Source organism: Mya arenaria, chromosome 17 (assembly GCF_026914265.1).
Source record: "Mya arenaria isolate MELC-2E11 chromosome 17, ASM2691426v1".
In the NCBI taxonomy this organism is placed as follows: domain Eukaryota; kingdom Metazoa; phylum Mollusca; class Bivalvia; order Myida; family Myidae; genus Mya; species Mya arenaria.
The window spans coordinates 38,678,488-38,697,381 of NC_069138.1; the positions used below are offsets into that span (position 1 = coordinate 38,678,488).

At 33.9% G+C, this 18,894-nt stretch overlaps 1 protein-coding gene across 3 annotated transcripts; it reads right to left on the reverse strand.

The window, feature by feature from the left end:
- Positions 1–342: 342 nt before the first annotated feature.
- Positions 343–18,687, reverse strand: LOC128223155 (uncharacterized). 3 transcript variants are annotated; one of them, XM_052932439.1, is made up of 4 exons: positions 18,475–18,687; positions 11,782–11,883; positions 7,301–7,687; positions 343–1,538 (listed from the first exon to the last, which is right to left on the reverse strand). In XM_052932439.1, the coding sequence occupies exons 2-4, from the start codon at positions 11,834–11,836 to the stop codon at positions 703–705; spliced, it is 1,278 nt and encodes a 425-aa protein (XP_052788399.1). In that variant the 5' UTR covers positions 11,837–11,883; positions 18,475–18,687; the 3' UTR covers positions 343–702. The 3 variants fall into 3 exon arrangements, with proteins under 3 accessions (XP_052788399.1, XP_052788401.1, XP_052788400.1); XM_052932441.1 differs by having other exon boundaries at positions 11,779–11,883; XM_052932440.1 differs by lacking the exon at positions 11,782–11,883.
- Between the last annotated feature and the right edge of the window lie 207 nt (positions 18,688–18,894).

Sequence of the window (18,894 nt, forward strand, 5' to 3'; positions counted from 1 at the left end):
AATGTGCTCAGTGACACCCGAAATGTTACGGAGAGACTCTTATATATTATTATATTTTTTTATTGAAAAGCACTTTACACAAAGACGTAGTAACGCATTGACATTTACGCTCTTAAGAGTTACGATCTATTTTGAAACTGAACCCTGACCACCACTTTTATGAAACGGCACATACGGTAAACTATCACGTTTTTACTTTATTCAAAGAAACAAAAACATGTTCAATACATTTTTTGAAACACAAACTACATCCAAAAATTAAACATAGCTGGTTAGGTTTGATTGAAACTGTTAATTGGCTGCAATGAAAGGTTTAACACTGTCAAGCCGAATCAAGCCGATTAGTGTTAGAGACCAAGTCCCAGAATCTAGGTTGTCCGGTTCGCATAGTGGTTTTGGACAATCGAGTTCGATTCCAGGCCTGAGTCCACGTGAGCTTGGTTTGTGGTTGCCACACCAGACAAGTTGGTTTCCTCAGGGTACTCCGGTTTCCCCAACAACATTTGACCACGCTCTTGCGTAGCAAGAATGATTAATACATGTATAATGTATTAATACATACGTATATATATATATATATAGTAATATTTACATTTTTTTATTACAACAACAACAACAACTACAACAACAACAACAACAACAACAACAGCAATAAACCGGAAGGCAATGATACATAGTTGAGGTATACAACCCATTGTGTGGTTAGTTCATGACATTAAACAATCTCACATTTTGATCTGTGCCAACTATCATTTTCCCACTCTCAGGGCAGTAGGCTATTGTTCGTGGGTGCCTGATTCCGTCGTCCTCACTGAGTATTGTTTGGCAGGCATTCTTTCCCGATAAAAGCACGATGCTATTGTTGCCAGAACTACAGACCAGTATCCGTCCATAGCCAACGTCTGTTGTCCCGGTCGTTTGTGAAAGGCTTGAATGGCGGTATTCATTTACTTTTGTCCCGTCTAGACTTATCCGCAGTATTGTATCGGTTAAACTATACGATACAAACATACAAGGCTTCAGGGTATCGCTAGTACTGACAGTTACAAACATAAGAGGAATGGCAGCATCCCTTATATTGATGGTAGTTGTGATTGTTTGAAGCAATTCCCCCTGAGGATTTAAAACGTTTACTTTAATACATTTATCACTATCGTTATACAGACCATACAGGCAGTCTGGATTGAAAGCAATGCTGTGATACCGGTGGCTGGTATGAATTTGGTGTGTGCGGTATAATTTATATTTCTTAAGACACAGAATGAAGATTGAATTACTGACAGGAACAGTTACTGCCACTTGTCCTTGAAAAAACGCACAGGCCACCACTGGACGTTCAACAAAAGGCAATTGAAATGCGATGCAATTGTCAAAGGCGTCCAACACTTTTACACATGAATTTCCGTTATCCACAAGAAGAAACTTCCCAGGGGCAATAAGGCAGCAACTTGATATCCAAGAAGGGTATACGTCATAGTGAGTGTTTACGCAAATGTCAATTCCCGATTTCCATTGAAAGGCAGACAAAGTAAGCTTCGCTGAAAAAAACAACAACAACAAAAGACACTGTATGTTTTTGTAAATGATATTATATATTATCCATTGTAGCGGCAATACCTATAAAGATGATATTTGTTGATTTCTGTGTCAGATCGAATTTTATTTCATGAGTGTTATAGAAACTACGATTTAAAATATAGTTTTTCTATGATCACGAGTGAAAAAAGTACGACCGTACACTAAAATGAACACATTTTCTGTTTCTTTGTGCTATTTTTTTTTGAGATTTTGTGCACACCCTTTGCTGTCCGCGGAATGCACTAACGCAATTGTTCTTATCGCCGATGACGTAGACCGTCTTTTTTCATATTGTATAGTTTCACCGAAATTCATAATTAAATGTAGAGGGGACTTAGAGGGACCCATAGGGTTTTGTGAACGATTTGCGTACTTGGGACCGAGGATATTGCTCGACTGCTCGACATAATTAGGTTTCGATGCAGCGTGGGTATATTTTATATGAAAATAGAAGGAAAAAAGTTCGGGACCAAGCTCCGACCTCGAGGGAACGCCGGTTCTCGAACGACCGCTTCTTTGAGGGAACGCAGTTTCACTGTACTTAATTAGATTATAATCTACTATTTATATATGTTTGTGAGTGACCTATCGATAATATATAGATCCATGTGTGTTGACACCATATTACGTACATATACATACATAAGACATCTTAAAGGAATATAGTTTTAATATTTATTTAATTTTGATATCAAATGTTTTATCAGTAGTATGTAATGTGTTCTTCGTAGCGCAGTTGATCAATTTGGAGCTTACTAAAGTTGAGCGTCGCGAGATAGTAGATTTCAAATGAATCCACTATCCATTTACTGTTGCATTTACTTGAAGTAAACCAATTAATGCTTTTGTAAACCTACTATGTTGCAATACTCAACACAAGTAAACTCCAAATATGTCAACCCCCGACGGCGAACACCCTACATACTTCTACGGTGACGGTTTATTTACTGCGATAACCCTTTTACAGTTATCCATTTACGGTGCTAGCCCTTTCACAGTCACATATTTGGGACCCACTTAAAGGCAGGTTTGGCTGCCTTTATATTTCTTTAATAATAAAAGCATGATAAAGTTTTCAACCTCAGTTTTTATTAAAGAAATTAATATGATGGAGTTATGACGATAAACAAAAAATAATTATTTTAATCAAATTTATAACTACATGCCACAGTCTTGTTTTAGATTATTGATTTCTGGCAAAAGTGGTTCAGGAAAGACTAATACGCTCCTTCATATGCTATTAAAACCATTAATTTATAATGATAAAATTTATTTGTATGCAAAGAATTTGGAGCAGTCAAAATATCAGCACTTAATTCATAAAATGGACAAGATTGCAAGAAAAAATGAAATAGTGTTAGTAGACATATTTCACGCATCAGGCGTTATAATATTACCTGTTGCAGAAATGAATTGTGATCAGCAGAAAATAGTAATACCTGATGATTATGTTTGCGAGAAAAATCAAAACGACATAATTGATTTTTTTATTCAGGGCAGGCATACAAATTGTTGCGTGTGTTATCTTTCTCAATCGTATTACAAGGCACCAGAAGACATTAAATTATATTGTTCCCGTTACATGTTTCTTTGAATCACTATCGCAAAGAGAGACCAGTAGCGTCTGAATTGAGCAAAATATTAATAAATGTCTTTACCATTCTGCATTTAAGGTACTTATTGATTTTATTTATCTAAGCAAACCAAAGAAGCTAGTTAAAACAAACTTTTATGGAACAATATAATACAATGCGGTTATAATACAGCATTTCCGGAGAATCCCAAAACAACCAGACAACTACAAGCACACAAAATATTTATAGACAGGACATTGTACAAGCAGACTATGTAAAAAAGAAAAAAAAGGTAACTACCTTCTCAAGGGAAGAGACCAGGTAAATATTTTTGATTAGTAATAAAATAGAAAAAATTGGGATCCTACGGAAGCATATACTTGTATAAAAAACCGCTATGTGTTTATAAAAATTCCCAAACCCTTAGACGATTATGATATTGAAAAGTTACCAGATATGATTGCGACTGTAACACAACATACAAAAGATGATATTACAAAAATCGAAACAAATATACAGTATAACATATTGATTATTCAGAAAACACAGGATAGTGTAAACAAACAAACAGATGGGCTTGTTAAAGCACACACGAATGCTGAAAAATCTGACAAATCTTCTAAAAAGGAGTTACTCAAAGAATTTAACAAACAAATAACCGCCGGGATGAAGAGTTTTAGAGAAATGACCGACGAATTAATTGACACAGATGAGTTATAAACAGAATTAAACAGAATTTCATGATTCCAAAATACAAGAATACCACCCCTTAATCCTATTTCAACCATTAAATGCATATCAATAACAGTAATTAAATCTAGTTGCACATTTGTCAATTTTAGATATTTATCCCAAACGAGACCAGCTGGAGGAAAAATGAAGTAATGACATGGGTCTAACTTGTAGTACTCAATACAAGTTTTGCAAAACATCCGGTTATAAAAGAACATCTGTTTTTAGAAAGAGATCGTACTAATATACCATTGTCTTACACCCAACAGTTTTTGTATGTTTGTAGTCATCATCGGATATATCTTCATCTGTTAGTTTGGAATAAAAATACTTTTTTGGTGGTAAGTAGGTATTGTCAAACTTTTTTAAATCATTTACATGATCATTTGGGTAGCCTCGTTTTCTTTTCAAAGATTCAATGTCGTCTTGAAAGCACTGCCTTAAGAAAGTGAATGCCTTTGAAGGAAAACTATTAACCAAATAGATCACAATTGAATTAATTATTTTTCAAATATGGCAAGATGTGGCTTTCTATCTTTTTATGGTTGTTTGGTTATTATAATTTCTTTATTAAAATATGTATGAAACGATATATAGAGTTTAAACAACGATACACTGCTACGGGCTTAGACTATTTATCATAATATGATTTTAATAATCAGTGGCTGAGTTTCTTGATGGTTCATTAGCTGATTTTACTTCTGCTTCAACATTTGCAAAAATAACAAATGGTGCCATTAATTGCTTATGATAATTTTCAAACCTTAGTTTATTCTTTCCTGGAGTTGAAAACTTATCTTTTGCATATCATTGTTGGCCAGACAAACGTCTGTACGAGTTTTGGGGTATTCTTTCTTCTTTGAAGTGCTGAATGCAGTATTTGCCAAATAATTTTCGATTATGTTTTATTGATTGTGTATTCGTTAATGTGTTGAAATGTTTGATTACGCTCTCTAAATAAAAGAACACAAGTTCCATTTTTAATATCAATGGTCTTTGAAATGTATAATGGATAAAAAATTGTTGGCACAATTAGCTCCATAGATATTAAATCTAATATCATTAGATTTTTCTATATTTGTGATATCTTCTATCTTTACTGGAAACTGAAAACCTTCATAGTAAAGTTGTTGTTTGTGTTTTTATTATATTTAGTTATCCTTTGTGGGTCTTTTTGTGCAGGTGTATGCGAAATGACACCAGCAAAAAACATTCAATGTCCTTTTCATTCCTAATATTAATTAATCCTTGTCTGTTTTTATGACTGTTGGTAGTGGTAGATATGAGGAACCTCTTAAAGGCTTATACTTTACAATGGTAATGATATGTTTATCAACGCTTTTAATTGTCCAATCAGATCCTTCTGAAATCCAATCCGCCTTTCTATTTAGAAGTTCATAATATCATCAGTGTCTCAGCTGTACTGACCTCATTATTAAACCGTTTAACCTTTAATTGAAAGTGGCCAATTTGTTCTTTATCTTCATTTGTTTAATAAATGTGATTTTAAGTGCTATATTTAATCTTATACCATGATGTTGGTGCTTCATTTTACTATTAAACACAATAGAAAGCGGCATTGCAGTTTTCTCCAGCTGTATTTTAGGATCGTGTTCACTCAATATATTAGCTTCATTTTCAGCTTATTTTATTTTTTCATTAAATCCTTGTGATTTTATCCTTAGATATTTGTATCGGTGTTAATACCATCTTACCTACCATTAAAAGTGGTTGTAATAGTCTCATCCTAATTTACTTAAAAAGAAAATGTTTACGTTTTTAGGTACACAAATATCCATCTTGTTCCATCACTTTAAAGAAAGCACTTTTTACTGTGTTTGTACCGTCGCAATTCATTTTTATTAATCCTGGCTCTATATTCAAATATTTGCCAGCAGGACACATACTTCCATACTCTTTTCTGCTGGCTTCATTGTTTCATTCAATTGCAACAACTGGTATCGGACTATATATCATTTTTTCTCAGAAATAAATTTACGAAATCGATGGATTTGAGAACTTCACTCTCTTGTGATGCAATACTTTTTATTCCCTCCATATTCCGTTTAATATATTCTACGTTTTCTCATATATTTTTTTTCTTTCTCATCGTCGCTCAAATTTTTGAAACTTTTAATATTTTCTTTAGTAAAAGCTACAGTTATATAATCAAAGTAATGTCTTTTACTTTTTCTGCCATCTATATTAATGCTTATATATTATTTTTAGCATACTATTTATGTTCTCTATTCCTATTTAGTTTATATCCTTTTTTTATTTCCTTCAAGTGGCATAGCATAATCAGCTCGTTTTTCAAGTTTTAATATTGAATTAAAAAACTGATTTAATTATTTCTTTTTCGTTTATTTCCTTTTGCACTGACATTTTCTGTGTGTATGATTTAAGAAGTTTGAAATTTCTGTGTTGGACGTTTAGTAATGTTGTTTTTTTCATTTGAGTTTCATTATGCAAAACGGTAATTTCTGCGGGAATGGCACCCGTAACTGCTACAACAACTGGTTCGGCTGTAAAACTAATATTTCTATGCATCCAATTAAACCACTTAAGCTACATACACGCCAACTTTCATCACTATCCATTAATTTATTTTAAAGTGATTGGGCGCAAAACATTCTTCTATTTTTAGTAACAGTGACCTTCACCTTGACCCCACTCCCCTCAAAAACAGTCCCAAGGTAGCACTGCACAAACGCTACCTACACACCAATTTTTATTACTATACATTAATTCTTACTTAAGTTATTGGGCAGAAACCGTTTTTCTACTTTTAGTAATAGTGACCCAGACCCACTCAAAAGTAAACCCAACTTTGCTCTTCACATTTTTTCTACCCATAAATTCCTACTTTAGTTGTAGGGCGGAAACATTTTTCTATTTTTAGTAAGTTTGTCCTTGACCCTCCCCCCTCAAAGACAACCCGAAACTAGCTCTTCACATAAGCTACCTACGGGCCAACTTTCAATGCTAGCTCTAGTAAATGGGCGGAAACTAATGTTTGACTCCCGCCCGCTCAACACCCAACGACAACCCCATCCTATTAACCTAGATTTCGTTGGCAACCTGATTAAAAACTTCAATCTGTGAGAGTGCAGTTTCATCGTTGTTATTTCGCTGATAAAACTCTATATTTTACCGAAAAGTATGTAGTTTCGAATCTAGGTTTTATCATTTAAAATGCATGTTATATATGTCGTTATTATTAAATTTTGTCCGGGAAACAGATCATTCGGAAACGCAAAATACACCAGTTTCAGTTTGATGGAGACTGAACATTGACAGTTGTGAAAGTGCACCATTGTCAACGCCGCTTAGCACCGGCTGAACTAAGCGGTATTTAAATCAAAGAATTGTTATTTCAAAATATTCCTTAAACAACACAAACAATTAAAACATACCAATCAGTGAAGAAACTATTCTTTGTGACTTCAGACCATGCGTAACAGACCGTATTAATCTGTTTCTGTTTTCTCTGGTCTCTTTGCATTGCGAATCGCTGAAATATATGGTTACCTTTGACCTAACGTCACTGCACTTCATAAGACTGTATGTTAGCATAATCATCCTGTGATCCAAACCATTTGTTAGGAAAATCACCACTTTTTTGACCATAACAGCAACATCGTGTATGTTTTCTGTCGTCAATTTCAAACTGAGTGGTTGGCTGTCACTAGTGTTATCCAATATGCTGAGCCAACCTGTTTCGTCCATAGAAGTGCATAGTTGTTTTGCATCCATCAGATCCCTGTCCTTACATAGTACAAGGGCTAAAGAAGGTTTTCTTTCTGAAATTAGCGATTGTTGTAGAATTAATTAAAAGGACAATTGAAACTACACGGACAAGCCCAGTAGCCAAATATTTACCAAAGGCCCCGTTAAATGGCACATTTTTAAGCTTAACAGACACTAGATCGCAAAAATGGTTTAAATAAGGTTATAAGAAACATAGCAAGGATCATTATTCCGCTCAAAGTCGATGAAAGTGCATCAAACTGACCAGTTGCACAACGAAAAAGTGGGGATGGAAGTGGATATAGACAATACAAGACTTTCCACATTGAAATATACCTACACATATTTATCATAATACTTTAATTTAACTAAATAAATGAAGGAAATACATTAAGTATTTCTATTTATAGTAAATCGATCTTGACATTGAACACATGGGCACATCTTCGCTTGAAAACTTACATCACATGGATTCTCACATCTTTGTGATGGTTTATGATTCAAACGTAAATACATTTTTCATATTTATTAAATGTAACTCTACATTGAGTGTTCTAAATGCCTTAGTTTAATTTTGTCAATGGAAATTACTCTTCCGGGCACAGCTACAATCCCAGAAGCACAACTTCAAACGCGGGTTAACATTCCTTTTACGTTTCATGAATGTTGTTCGTATACAATATTTCATGTTATATATATATATATATATATATATATATATATATATATATATATATATATATATATATATATATACGCAATTTTTAACGAAGTCAATGGCCATCACAATACACTGAAAGCAGCAACACGCTATACCAGTAATTAAAAAATTCCATAAATGCATTATAGTTAGTAGTTAAAGGTTTTACAATCAAACGCGATGTTTGTAATACTTGTGTATGAATTGATTTTGAAAAAGAGTGTAACTTTAAAATAATATTTAGGGTAGTTATTAGATTTGTTTTATAAAGCCAACGTTTCATAGCATAACAACATGCCGTAAGTAACAACAGCAGGTCGATGCACGACTGTCCAAATATCGTCTAGATTAGGAGGGGCTTATCAGTTAACCTTTGCTATCCGCCATGACCTACAACAATATACACTTATCAACAGTAGTGTGATTACGCCTTTTAATTCTATACAAATATGTTTCTCACAACTGAGAGATAGTTAAGATAATCTGAAATACTGACATTTTCCCTTAATGCTGCTCAAATTATGCATTTCATTGTTCTTGTTTAATAACAAAGTAACCTTCGAAGCTGCCCTCACACAGATTTACCATTTTTACAACTTTTTACAACAACGATTTATTTTTATTTAGAAATGTGTCTCCTTTTTCTGCGTTAAATTTTAAATCCGAAGTATATACATTTACTTTTCAGTTTGTTTTGACATACTTTAAGGGGAAAAGACAACTGATTTAAGTTAGATTTTTTTTAAATTTAGATAATTAAAGATCTAATATCACCACGAACCCGTGATATAGTATAAATAAAGGTTATGAAAAATGTAAATACGTATAGATAAAACAAAATAGCATTTGTAAATGAAGCAAATCAAAGCATAAACTTGTAATAGTAGTGACCATTATCATTTCTAATATCTTTGTTGCTTGTTAGAACAGATTTACATTTCATCTAACATGGATATTTGTGAAATTTGATGTTAATTTAGGCAAAAAACACATATATCCTGATATTGCCAATAAACTGAAACTGAAATTGATATAAATACATTGAGAGAATCATTAAAGTAGTTATATCATCACATGTACTAATAAATCATTAAACTTGTATAAACAGGTGAAAGGAAAAAAACACAGCAAAAACCATCGGTTTTTGTCATTTGATATAAACAGACGCCGTTTGTTGACTTTCGTAAAGGAAATTAATACACGTTTAGTTTCTATAAATTTGAATTTGAAAAAAGAGACTTTTGCTGAAACAAAATGCTATTTAGAAATAATTGATTTTAAATGTTCGACATTAAATCATTTTTACCTGAATCATACATTGTATTCAATTAATAAAAATGAATTAATTCAATGTTATAATTCCTTTAATTGCTATGTTTAACCAAGTTCCATGCCTTTTTCTGAGTAAAACTTCTGTATTATTATCGTCTGCTTCTGCGTATTTGTCGGAGGGCTCTTACTTAGCAGACACGTGACCTTGTAGGCGTAGCCTTTATCGCTGTCGGTGTAATGTCAAGGGTGCTAGTGTCGATTAAAAGCATATCTAAATATATATCATATATCTTTTTCATACTGTTATTCATGTTAACATTAATAACTGACCGCTTCAATAGCAAGGACAAGGTCAATAGAAAAAAGGCAAACATTTTTTTTTATTTGCTTACACTTCTGTAGAAACTGGCAATTTATGAAAATCTCTATATTTTTCTATATTGAGTTACTTTTCAATAAAAGGTTTTTAAGACTTTATGAAAAGAACGTTGTGTTCTTCAAATGAATGCTAATAAAGCCGATCGCGAAAAAGTGCTGTTTTTCAAGAGGTTTAAATGTTAAACTGTTTGACTCTCAAGTATATTGTTACGTTTATATAACAAGATTTACACTCAGGGGCAAATTTACCACTGTGGGCAAACTAACCCCAGGTGCAAATATGTGCAAATGAACGCAAATACCCACGGGGAAAATTTACCAATGAGTATAAACTTGCCCCAAGTCTGGAGGTGAGATCAATTTAACCTCTGGTATGTCATGTCATATAAGCACAACAATTGATTTTGGGGTATTTATTTTAACTTGGCAGGGTTTAATAGTAAACACGTAAAGAAGGGAAATTGTTATTAAGACATTTTTTGTTCTGTAAAACCTACTTTTTTAAATTTCTCGAAAGGCTGTTTCTACAAAGGACTGAATAGTTTTAAATATCATGCCATTTTTAGCTCGACTATTCGAAGAATAAGGGGAGCTATCCTAGTCACCCGAGCGTCGGCGTCGGCGTAACCACTTATGTTAAAGTTTTTGTAAGAGTTTGTGTACCACCTCAAATATTTTCAAAGTCCATTGACATCTGGCTTTGAAACTTTGCACACTTGTTCACTATCAAGAATTTGAAAAAATTATGCCCCTTTTTCTACTTAGAATTTACGTTAAAGTTTACGTACCACCTCAAATATTTTCAAAGTCCACTAGCATCTGGTTTATTTAAATATTTTGTTTTCAAGTTTAACTATTTGGTCTGTCTTGAAGACTCATATGGTATCAAAATGGAATGCTAAACTTTCAAATACATTTAGTTATAAAATAAAGCTATCACACTTCTATTTCAGTACAATTTTAAACACATTTTTGATACTTTTTTAGAATGAAATAAAATTGAATACGTGCGTTTATTTTTTTCAGTATAACTTTTCTGTTTACAAAAGATAGATATCGCTTTACTTTTCTTATACTATTGCAACGTAATATCGCCAGTAAATAAGAGTCATTTTAAGTACAGATATTGATATTTTACGTCGGTAATATAAGCTTCATTATTGTTCTATTCAACACAAACTATTTGCATTTTATCTAATAAATTTATGTTCTATTATACCATTTGAACGCGTCCAAAGAATACCCCAGGTGCAAATTTGTCCCATGCCATTAAAAATATATCTTTATAGATATATGATATAACTGTTTTATGATGCACTTAAGCATTTCAAAATCATGTTCAAAATCATTTGAATTTCAAAGTGCCAATATGACCAATATAGACAGCGCTATTACTTATTTCTTTAGTTTATTTGAAAATGTCTTAACATCAATAAAATCACTAAACATGTTTAATTATATTTCATTTTATTTTTGTTACATAAAAATCAAGTGTACCGTACAATGGCCCTATTTAAGCGCATGACTTTTTGCTAGCTTTATGTGGTCCTATCCAGGCGGTTGCATCACTTTTTGAATTTATTCAGTGTTTCCCAACCTGATGTGTTATTATTCCAGTACCTAACAACCCCAAAACAACATCTTTCCCAGGTCAAATACATATTTAGAAAGCCAAATCGAGTTTCTTTAAGTCCACTGAGTAGGTCCCAATCAGCCCTCTCTATCCATATTGTGGTAACAGTCAAGAAAAAATATTATGAAACAAGCACCAGCCGAGGTTAACAAAGCTCATACAACCACATAGTTGGTACCATCCATCCAAATCTGCCGTACTTCCACCATAGACTGACATTTTTCAAGGCCACTGTGTGCGTTTTGCCAGTCCATATTATGCCAAACCTACAATAAAAAGGCTATGCAGCTCTATCAAGTGCCAAATAGTCACTAGATTTGCTAAACTTGAGACCATTAAGTGTAAAGAAATGCTATATAGGTTCTCAAATCAATTAAAGCCCAATTAATCCAAATTCTGCTGCACATAAAAGGTTATCTAGAGTCAAACAAACCACAGGAGGGCTCTTCCGCATCCGCCTTAGTTCAAAATAAAAACACAAATGAAGCAACATTTAAGTCCATCAACACCAAAGCAGCACTACAATCGGCATATTTAACTACATAAGGCTTCTTCATAAACCCTTCCAATGCCTTACAATCCCCTTAGTGGCCACAGTAAAGCATTTTCATATATAAACAAACCTCAGAGGGTCTATACTTAAGTCAGTCCAGTTCTCTATCATTTAAATTTTGAATACAATAAAGCACGTTCAGAGCAAAACAAAGGCATATGTAACTACACTGTGCCAAATATACCACGTTTTTGCAACAATAAAGCAGATTCAGAGCAAAACAAACTGTGTATTTCTAATAAAGCCTTTGCAGTACCAAAAAGACTACATGTGGCAACCCTAAGCCTCATTTTGAGCAAAACAACCCCATGCTCTAAATAAGCATACTCAGTACTAAACAGATCACATGATGGCAGCCATACAACTCATATATGGATCAAAACCACACATATGCACCTCCAATTAAGCCTACTCAGTACCGAGCAGACTACATTTTCGCAACCATGTAGCCCATTTAGTGAGAGCTAAGCGAGTTTATGAATAGCTCTAATTAAGCTTAATCTGTACAATACAGTTTGGGAACCACAAGCCCAGTCAAAGCTAAATAATAATACACTTTGACAACCATTAACCCCATTTAGAGCCAAAGAAACACATACGAAACCTTTGTTTAGCATAATCAGTGCCAAATAATACAGTTTGGCAATCATAAAGCCCATTCAACGCAAATGCAACTCTAATGAAGTCTAATGAATGTCAAATAGACCATATCTTAGCGAATACCATAAAGATCATTCAGAGCAAAACAAACACATGCGCAGCTCTAATGAAGCATATTCAGTGTCAAAGAGACCAATGTTAGCAACCATAGAGCTTTTGCAGATCCAAAGAAACATGTATTCAGCTCTATTTAAGACTTAAAGATCTCATTATTTTTGGCCCTATTCAGTGCCAAACAAACCTATGTGCAGTCCAAATAAGCCTTATCAGTGCTAAGTTGTCCGGATTTTGACAGCCTTTATGACAAAGCCAAACAAGCTCATGTGCAGCTGTCATTAAGCATGTTCAGTGCCTATTAGACCACATGTAGGCATTTTAGCCCATTCAGAGTCAAAGTAACCTTTGTTCTTTTCTCTTAGGCCTTTTCATAGCCCAAACTACACATTCGGCAACCATAAAGCCCATTTTAAGCCAATCATACCAATGAGAAGTTCAATAATTAAGTCAATTCCACATGGTGGCCATATTAGATTTGGTGGACATATTTTATATATCTTGAGAGGGTCTTTACCCTAACTAGAAAACTAGTAGTTTACTAAATTATGTTAACTATTCCAGGAAAAGTAAGCTGATTTAAATATTACAAATGTTCAATTTACATTTATGTCATTCACTAAAGGATACACACAAATATAAAATTTTGTGGCATTTTCGTTCCTTAACCCTGAAATGGCCTTGACCTTGTCATTGAGGTAGTCAATGCAGCATGTAAAATTAAGGTACTTTGGGAAGAAGAGCAATTTATATCAAAATAAACAGTCTTATCTATTTAAATGTGTGCAATATTTATGGCGTCCATCTTGAACGCCCTCTTGTATTTCTTGGTCTTCACCATATATAAAATTAAGTTCAAAAACGTGTGCAATAATGCAATTCTGGGAAAATATTTGATATCATTAAATCTATGTATTCATGAGTGATTTCCAGGGTACTGTAACGAGCTGAGTGGAGCATATGAATATGTTATAGGTGAACGACAAATATTTACACCTCAACTTCCATTCCTTAAATGAACTGCCTTGCGGCAATTGCGTTCATCAATCGATGAACGCAACATCTTCGGATATGTTCGGATCGTAATTCATTGCATAACAATATACATGAAAGCTATTGATCTTGTTATTGGTTGTATTGTGTCAGCAGGTCCCGTAAAATATAGATCAACATTTTAGAAAGTGTTAGTTTATTATATTTTAAATAAATTGGTGCCAGAAGTGTTTCAATTTTAAAGTGATTTCAAGTGGTTGATCTTTTCCCGCGTTATTGTGACGTCATTTGAAAAAATGTTTCCGGTTATAGTCGGGTCGTTCTATTTACAGAATGGGTAAGAACGGATTACTGTAAGGTTTTCTTAAATGAAATGAAGTAGTTTTTTAACAATTCTTGAATGAAATAATGAACTATTGGTGTAAATATAAGGAATAAATTGCGGGGTTTATGTCATTATCGGGGATATGAACGCAATTGGGTTGGTCAAAGTACGCGTGGAGTCCTTCGGACTCCACACACATTGACCAACCCAATTGCGTTCATACCCCGATAATGACATCAACCCCGCAATTCATTCCTTAATGAGAATGTTTATCGCCTTTTTTGTTCTCGATGTTTTAGAATGATTTAGAGTCAATTTTCTATAAAAGGGTATTAATGGTATCATTGTTGATTCGTTTAAACTTTTTCATATTCTATATGCTGATGATTGTGTTTGCTAATAAATTTGCAGAATTGCAAGGAAGTCTTTATTTATTATCAGAATATTGTGCACGCTGGCAATTAGTTGTAAATTATGAAAAATACTGATAAAACAATAATAATGATTTTTTCGGACTGGAGGACGGCAGTCGGCAAATTATTATTTTCATAACAATGGTAATGAAATTTAGCTTGTTAATACGTTTTATGACTTGGGAAAGGTTTTAACTCGCGGAGGCTCATTTTCAGATGCCTAAAAACAATTGCAGGTCAAGCTGTAAAATCAATTTTAAGATGAACAAGTATTTGTATAAATTTACAGACCTTACTATAAAAACATAAGTTCGATTTGTTTGATAAGCTTATTTCGGCAATTCTAAATAGTGGTAGAAAGTTTGGGGTTTGTCAAAGGCAACGCCATAGAGCGCATACATATGCGAGACCGTACAAGATTGTTGGATGTTAAAATAAGTACACAGAATGATATACATCACACGGATTGACTATCGTTTTGCGGGCAACTTCGTGAGTGTTTAAACGTGTTCAACAGTTTCACCAAAGTGGTGACCAATTTGGCGTGTCCTACATCACCTACTAGGTAATTAAGCGTCTACGTCGTCCTAGCGAGTACCAGAACCAGCCGGAAAACAGGTTTTGGCGCCTACATTCCGAGAGCCTTAAACGATTCAACGAGTTTTCCCACAGTGTGACTTAAATGGTGTGGTAAGTGAGCGTAGGCCCTTTGTGAGTCTATTAAACGGGTCAACGAGTTTTCGATTAGTGAAGACCTATATAAGGTGGTAGGCGTAAACATGCCCCTTACAGCTATTACTTGGTGTAACTATGTCTACTTCACTCTTGTGCGTATGAGACGCTGCTAAAATATATGTTCTCCGGCCGGAAATTTTATTCTTCAGCCGTAAAAATATCCGGCTGTCCGGCTGTCCAGCTAACTTCACGCACATTCTATGACAATTGTTTACAAAGACAAAAGCCATAACTCTGCACTGATTGGGCGAAGCAACATTCACATCCCCAGGTGCACAACTTCGAATGCTGGCTAAGATTCTTATCAAGATTTGGGGCTTTAACTAATATAGTTTAGTATATTCGCATGATTAAATATTGAATGTTCTATAGGCTTTTTCTAGCTAGGTCAAGGCATTAACCCTGCATTTGATGGGCGAAGTCACACAAAAGCCGATGCTGCGTAACATTCCTGTAAAGTGTCATCACTTGGCTATTGTACTTTTGGAGTTACGCGCAACATCGGGCTCACAAGAGCAAATCTATATCCCCCACCCTCTTTAGGTAGGGGCATAAAAAGGAATACATATGTACCAGAATATCTTTATTTAAGAATGTAGGATTTGCAGCCTTCAGCTAAACAGTCGTTTACGGAGGAACATTGCGAAATCATGCCGAGAAAAACTTATATAATATATCTTTACCTGACAATAAACGTTGAAAGTTGTACTCTCACAGATTGAACTTTTTGACAACTTTTTTTGTCTTGGAACGAGGAGTTTTTTGCGTAAATATCTGAATACAAGTGATAAAAGACTGATGAAAAAAGATCAGATCTCAGATTTTCATATTTCCTCTCCATAATTGATGTTTTATGCATTTTTCTTAAACCGTAAGTAACGGTTTAAGCCATAAAACATTAAATTTGGAATGAAAATATGAGAATCTGCGATCTGATCTTTTGTCAACAGTCTTTCATCACTGGTTTGCAAATATTTACGCAAAATATTGCTAATTCCAAAACAAAACAAGAGGGCCCAGAAGGCCCTGTATCGCCTACATGATCCAATTCAAGTTTGAAATAAGTGTTATCACGGATGACCCAGTTGCAAACCTTATCTTTCTGTAATAAGTACATTTTGACCAGGTTTCATATCGATAAAGAAGAAAATATGGCCTCAACAGTGTTTTAACAATGTTTTCTATGATTTGACTTCGTGACCTAGTTTTGGAACTCAGGTAACCCAGTTTCAAACTTGACATAGACTTCATAAACACAAACATTCTGACATAGTTTCATGGCGATCAAAGAGAGATTGTAACCTCTACAGTGTTTACAAAGTTTTTCTATGATTTGACCTATTGGCCTGGTTTTTTACCTCTGATTACCCAGTTTCAAACTCTACCTAAAGATCATCAAGAATAACATTCTGACTAAGTTTCATGAACATACAGTCATAAATGTGACCTCTAGAGTGCTAACAAGTTTTCTTATGATTTGACATAATGACCTAGTTTGTCACCACACATGACCCAGATTTAAACTTCACTTAGAGATAATTAATATTAACATTCTGACCAACTTTTATAAAGATGCAGTTATAATTGTGACCTCTAGAGTGTTAACAAGCTTTTACTTTAATTTGACCTGGTGACTTAGTTTTTGACCGCACATAACCCAGATTCAAACTTGGCCTAAAGCTAATCAATATAAACATTCTGACTAAGTTTCATAAACAAACAGTTATAACTATGACCTCTGGAGTGCTAACAAGCTTTTCCTATGATTTGATCTAATGACCTAGTTTTTGACCGCACATGACCAAGATTCAAACTTGACTTAGATATTATAAATATTAACATTCTGACCAACTTTCATGAAGATACAGTTATAAATGTGACCTCTAGAGTGTTAACAAGTGTTTCCTTAAATTTGACCTGGTTACCTAGTTTTTGACCGCACATGGCCCAGATTTTACCTTGGTTTAGAGCTAATTAATATAAACATTCTGACTAAGTTTCATAAACATACAGTAATAAATGTGATTTCAGAGTGCTAACAAGCTTTCCCTAGGATTTGACCTAATGACCAAGTTTTTGACCGCACATGACCAAGATTTAAAGTTGACTTAGAGATTATTAATATAAACTTTCTGACCGAATTTTATAAAGAAACATTTATAAATGTGACCTCTAGATTGTTAACAACCTTTTAATTAGATTTGACCTGGTGACATAGTTTTTGACCGCACATGACAAAGATTCGAATTTGTCCTAGAACTAATCAATATTTACAGATTTAAACTTGACTTAGAGATTATTAATAATAACATTCTGACCAACTTTCATGAAGATACAGTCAAAAATGTGACCTCTAGAGTGCTAACAAGCTTTTCCTTCGATTTGACCTGGTGACCCAGATTTTGACCGCACATGACCCAGATTCGAACTTGACTTAGAGATAATGATTATTAACATTCTGATCAAGATTCCTGAAGATACAGTCATAAATGTGACCTCTAGAGTGCTAACAAGCTTTTCCTATTATTTGACATAATTACCTAGTTTTTGACCACACATGACCTAGATTTAAACTTGATTTAGAGATTATGAATATTAACATTCTGACCAAGTTTCCTGAAGATACAGTCATAAATGTGACCTCTAGAGTGTTAACAAGCTTTTCTTTTAATTTGACCTGGTGACTTAGTTTTTAACCCCAGATGACCCAATATCGAACTCGTCCATTAAGATTGTGCCAAAATTGTGACCTCTAGAGTGTTAATAGTCAAATTGTTGACGACGGACGACGGACACAGGGCGATCACAATAGCTCACCTTGAGCACTTCGTGCTCAGGTGAGCTAAAATAAAAAAAGTTGGAAAAACGGATAATCTGTGAGAGTGAAGCTTTAAGGGATTGGTCATATAAGGAGGTATTCAGTAATCGTTTATAAGTCCGTTGTTGATCATAAAATAAAGTTAAGTTCTTTGAACCATTTCAGGAATAATATTATACAATCACAGAAATGCGTATTTTTGTTTTAAACGTTTATCTCTAAACATTCCGGCATGACGTATTCAATATTACATAAAAACAATCAGATAATATAAAGCCTTTTAATGAAATGACGTAATATACTCACTAAATTTGGTTCCTTGAACGACGTTTCCCATTTCCAAACGCCAAAGAAGCAACAACTATAAAACACGGATAACAATTTCCGATTAACTTTTTACTTTGCACAAAACATTAGCTTTTAAAATCCCGTTAAATGTGCACTACGCAAAGTGATATTACGTCCTTCTGTTTTCGATGAAAGAGGAATTGAATGAGCTAGCCCACTACTTTGAAATAATAAACCAGTCCATACACAAGCGATCGAGGGAATTTCCATATATTGGGGAAAAGAAACATACAACTACTGCGCATTTGTCACAAATATCATATTACAGTCAAATATATCGCGGCCAAAATCTTAAATAATTCTGAAACTATTTTGAATACAATACAACTTACTGTATATTAAATTAATGCATTGAAGTTATGAAAATGTAGCAATTTA